This window comes from Mus pahari, chromosome 1, assembly GCF_900095145.1.
Source record: "Mus pahari chromosome 1, PAHARI_EIJ_v1.1, whole genome shotgun sequence".
NCBI classification, from domain to species: domain Eukaryota; kingdom Metazoa; phylum Chordata; class Mammalia; order Rodentia; family Muridae; genus Mus; species Mus pahari.
The window spans coordinates 75,564,756-75,570,216 of NC_034590.1; the positions used below are offsets into that span (position 1 = coordinate 75,564,756).

The 5,461-nt window shown below is 43.4% G+C and overlaps 1 protein-coding gene across 1 annotated transcript; it reads right to left on the bottom strand.

Moving 5' to 3' along the window:
• Positions 1–3,049: 3,049 nt before the first annotated feature.
• Positions 3,050–4,021, bottom strand: LOC110329541 (olfactory receptor 52B2). Its single transcript, XM_021209204.1, has one exon. It carries the CDS (start codon positions 4,016–4,018, stop codon positions 3,050–3,052), a length of 969 nt encoding a protein of 322 aa, XP_021064863.1. The 5' UTR covers positions 4,019–4,021.
• Between the last annotated feature and the right edge of the window lie 1,440 nt (positions 4,022–5,461).

The window sequence follows — 5,461 nt, forward strand, 5'->3', positions numbered from 1 at the left end:
TATTTTATGATTGACCCTAATTTCCAGGCTTTGACTAAAGAAATATTAGATTATATTATAAATATAAATTGCTGTGTAGTCATCAATAATTATGTGGACATGGAAACATATATCTGTAATAATAGAAATGAAAAACTATGTGCACAACTCAAAATATGTCAATATGTCCCACCCTTATTTGATCAAGGGACATCAAACTAGAAAACACCAGTATTCCATGCTCAGAGCTACAGACTACTCTCTGGAAAACATCCTGTAATTAGTGAACGATTCTCTGAGTACCTGACAGAAAGTAGCATCTTGCTGTATTCTGCCCTTTACAATGCTTAGCACAGAGTCACTTGCATTAGGTTAAGGTATAAGACATAAAACATTAGTTCAATTAAGAAACTGAAGTTGGGTATGGTTGTACAGACCTTTAATCCCAGAACTTGGGAAGCAGAGGCAGGCAGATCTCTGAGTTCAAGATCAGCCTGGTCTGCAAAGTGAGTTCCAGAACAACCAGAGCTACACATTAAAAAATCTCTCAGAAGGAAGGGAGGGAGGGAGGGAGGGAAGGGAGGGAAGGAGAGGAGGGGAGGGGGGGAGGGAAGGGAGAGGAGGGAGGAGAGGGAGGGGAGAGGAGAGAGGGAGGGAGAGAGGGAGGGAAGGGGAGGGAAGAGGGGGGGGAGGGGGAGGGGGGGGAGGGGGGGGAGGGGAGAGGAGAGAGGGAGGGAGAGAGGGAGGGAAGGGGAGGGAAGAGGAGGGAGGGAAGGGAGAGGAGGGAGGGGAGAGGGAGGGGAGAGGGAGAGGAGAGGAGAGAGAGGGAGGGAAGGAGAGGGGGAGAGGGAGGGAGGGAGGGAAGGAAGGAAGACTGATATAAAACTTGAGGTAAAATAAGATAAAACTCATTAGTAATTTGCAGAGGCAGTATTAAAATATGAGTATAATTAAACAAATAGCTCAGTACTAGTAAAATATTTGCTGTATAATATGAGCTAAGGATTACATAAGTGATATATTTGTGTATTTATGGATTATCTAATTTAGCCCTCAATAGCTCTATGAAAGTTTCCATAATTACCACATGGGTTACCACATAGTTACCATTGTATTGGTGGAAAGGTGAATTTCCAGGTTTACACACAGAAAATAACAGAAACAAACAAGATTCAAATAAAATTTTATATGATTCCAAGTACCACCTACATGACTAAGCAGAAACCTCATTATTAGCAGTATTTATAGTGACGTATTGAGGAGCAGGCCTGAGAGGAAGAAGTTGAGAGGGCTCCAGGGTTCCCTGCATGGTGAAGCTGGTAAGACGGCCCTAATTTAAACAAATTCTTCAACAGAGACATAAATGTAGTGTCCACAGTGTAGGTGGGAGCTGAAGAAATGGACATGAGCTTTCTAGATAAATATGAAGGAGCAGGGGTCAAAAACATGAGCCCTAAGGAGTACTATGATTCTGCTAATCTGAGAAAATTATTTTTTAAAAAACCACCATTCCATATAACATGGTAGGGGGCTGTTGGGATCCAGGTAGAAGAGCCAAGCATGTCATATGTCTCCCTGCTCAGTGCTGAGTTAGAGCCAAGGTGTGAGAAGCAACAGCTGCATGCAGCAACTGACTTACCTTGGTGACACTAAAGGATCACTATTTTTGTGGACTGGTGCTGTTGGCCATTTCAGTGCCTCCCAGAGATTCATGTTCTGAGTTCAGGAAGATCATTGTACTTTCACTTACTTTCCATTTGTCAAATGCCAGATATTTTTCACATATAATGGTATAAATATGAAAGACACATACTCTTCTGGTTTCAAAGCATTTATGGTCTGTCTTAGGGTTTCCATTGCTGTGAAGAGACACCATGACCAGGGCAACTCTTATAAAGGAAAACATTTCATTGGAGCTGGCTTACAGGTTCATAGGTTCAGTCCATCATCATCAAGGTGGGAGCAGGCAGTGTCCAGGCAGGCATGGTGCAGGAAGAGTTGAGAGTTCTACATCTTCATCTAAAGGCTGCTAGGAAAAGACTAGCTTGCAGGCAGCCCAGAGGAAGGTCTCTCAAAGCCCGCCCCTACAGTGACACACTTTCTCCAACAAGTCCACTTCTACTTCAGCAACAACGCACCTTCTAATAGTGCCACATTCTGGGGCCAAGCATATTCAAATCACCATGCGGTCATTTCTGGTTACAAAGAAATGAACAACTTACTACCACTAATTCTGCACATGTAGAAATTTTTATGAGATGAACTAGGCAGGCAAAAGTAGGCGTCATGGCTTGCCTGGAGAAGATAGGAACGACTTGGCAGAAAAGCTAGTTTCCTCAGGCCCCAGTACCCAACCTCTATCCCTGCCTGCCTCTGCCTCCCGAGTGCTGGGACTAAAGGTGTGTGCTGCCACCACCCTGCTGACAAAGAAGTTCTCAGGTTGAAATTTAAAGAATAAGACAGTTTCCCAGAAGGGAGAAAGACATATGTGGCCTTTTTGTTTTTTTTTTTTCAAAAACACCATAAAAGTTAGTAAAAAAAAAAAACTTGTATTTGTTTTGTTTGGTGTTTGTGACAGACTTTTGCTTATAACTCAGATAGTTATTGAACTGACAAGTAAGCCAAGCTGTTCTCAAACTCAGAACAACCCTGCTGCCTAAGCTTCCTTAGTGCTGGTATTACAGGCATGAGCCACCAAGTCATGCTTACCTGATTCTAAACAAACAAACAAACAAACAAACAAATCATCCTAAGGACTTTAAAATAGAAGATCCTCCTTATATATTAAATGTTTATTTTATTCATTTGTTTATAGCCTTACTTCTTGTGATATATCAGTTACTGAGAAAGTGAAATGCTCATATCAGAGAAATGTACAGTTAACCACTTCTTGTTTTTAAGGATAAATATATGAGGTGGGTAGCAAACATTAAACATGAGAAAGAGAAAGGAGGACAATTAGAAAATGGAGCCGTGCAGAGCCGGGGAGAAGGAAGCAAAAGACAATATTCTCTGTCCAGGAGATCTATGCTCCTTGGTGAAGCTGGATATAAAGATTCATAGGGACCAGTCATCCCAAAGGCGAGGAACAACACTGAGTCTTGATGTCCAAAAACCAGTGGACCACACCCTCCCGGATCTGCTTAGTCTTCACTCCGTAGACAATGGGGTTCAGCATTGGTGGCACCACCACATAAAGATTGGCCAGCAGGATATGCACATGTCGGGGAATGTTTCTCCCAAAGCGATGGGTCAGTAAAGTAAAGAAGGATGGAACGTAAAACATGAGGATGACACAAAGGTGCGAGCCACAGGTGCTGAGAGCTTTGTGCCGGGCATCCTGGGAGGGCAAGCGAAACACTGCTCGGAGAATGAGCGAGTACGACACAGCAATGAGAATCACATCCACGATGACCATGACGATGGGCACGGAGAAGCCGTACCAGATGTTAACAGTTATGTCCGCACAAGCTAAGCGGGCCACCCCAATGTGCTCACAGTAGGAATGGGGGACGATGTTGGTTCGGCAGAACGGCAGCCGCTTCAGCAAGAAAATCACAGGAAAGATAATACAGACGCTTCTGATGACAATGGCTAGAGCAATCCTCCCAACTGTGGGCCATGTTAGCACTGTTGCATATCTCAGTGGGGCACAGATGGCTACAAAGCGGTCAAAGGCCATGGCTAACAAGATAGCCGACTCCCCCACGAACATTGTGTGGACAAAGAAGACTTGGGTGACACAGGCATCAAAGGCAATGTTGTGGGCATGGAGCCAAAAGATGGTGAGGGCCTTGGGCACAGTAGTGGTAGACAGTAAGATGTCTGTAATGGCCAACATGGAGAGGAAAAAATACATGGGTTCATGAAGGTTCCGTTCTGTGATGATCACCATTATCAGGATGCTGTTTCCGAGGACTGCAGTGACATACATAAGGCACAGGGGTATAGACAACCAGGTGTGATAAGCCTCCAACCCAGGGATGCCAACTAGCACAAAAACTGCAGGGTGGATGATGGTGATGTTGCTGTGAATCATGATGCTCACTAGATTGCTGAAGGAACAGAAAGAACTATTGAGTGCAATGCAGAGGCACAAAGATAGGTGTGAACTTGTGAACTGCTGAGCTCCCAGGAGAAAGTTCACCTAGAGGCTAGTGGCTAGGGTGTTGGAATAGTTTCTGGCCCTGGGTGTTTCATTTGTATAGTTTCTGTGGCAATGTGCTTTAAGAACCAATAGAAGTTATACCTGCCTCTGTTCATTCTGTCCCCAGTGATCTGACCCACCCCCATCTTTTAACATTAATTCTACCATTTTCACATAAGCACAAATGTCTGCTACCTAGCTGGTACTTGTTCCATCCACAACATTTTGTTCTGTTTTTACCTAAATTTCTCTCCCCTTCCTCTTGTTGGCCTCAATCTTAGCCTTAAAATAGCTCTTCAAAACACCCCACTCTGTAATGTGTTCTTAATATATCTCCTTCCTGAAGACATATTAACTAAATGTCTTGAAACTCAATTATATGTAATTGTATTGTTTACCCGCCTATTACCTTGAGCATTTCTCAGAACGGTTGTCCTCATGACTCCCTGTGATGGACATGGGGAGTCAGGTGGACACTGGAAGGCAACTAAGGGATGGATCTGCCCACCCTGGCCCAGATTCACAGTCTCCCTGAAGGCAGTAAATAGGGGTCAGCCAATGAAACTGAAGGGGCGATTTTCATCACTTTCCTCATGAACCTGTGCTTCAGAATGTTCCACATAAACACCTTAGATCAGTTCTACATCTCCTTATCCACATAACCCTGAAGCTCATGGAGCCCTCTTCTGGACAAACTGTCTTAACAAGAGAGAATCATCAATTCTGTCTCCCTGCCCTCTACTAGCTCCAACATAGCTTTCTCCCTACTTGTTCCTTCACTCCAAAAGTAACCAAGTCTCCTTGTTACTAAAAGGTGTTCTAAAATCCTCATCTAACTCTCATAGAATGTTTGTCTCTGAACCTAATTATCTGTCTGCTATTTGGACTACAGAAAAGGTCACTATTGATAATGCAGACAGGACCTTGATGAAGACTCCATGGGTTAGGCATGGTGGCATGTGCCTGTCATCCCAGCACTCCAGAAGCTGGAGCAGGAGGATGGGCACAAATCTGAGGCTAACCTGGGATACACAGTGAGCTCCAGGCAGACCAGAGCTAGGGAATAGGTTCTTATCTCAAATAAATAAATAAATAAATAAATAAATAAATAAAATGCCATAAGAGAATAAAGAATCAAAACAATACCAGCACTTGGGAGGCAGAGGCAGGTGGATTTCTGAATTCGAGGCCAGCCTGATCTACAAAGTGAGTTCCAGGACTGCCAGGGCTATACAGAGAAACCCTGTCTCGAAAAACAAAAAAAAAAAAAAAAAAAAAAAAAAAAAAAAAAAAAAAAAAGAATCAAAACAATAAAGAATCAAGACATAAAAACTA

Bases quoted from the DNA above. Each gene is read 5' to 3' on its own strand.
- LOC110329541 (XM_021209204.1), bottom strand. From the start codon at position 4,018: ATGATTCACAGCAACATCACCATCATCCACCCTGCAGTTTTTGTGCTA.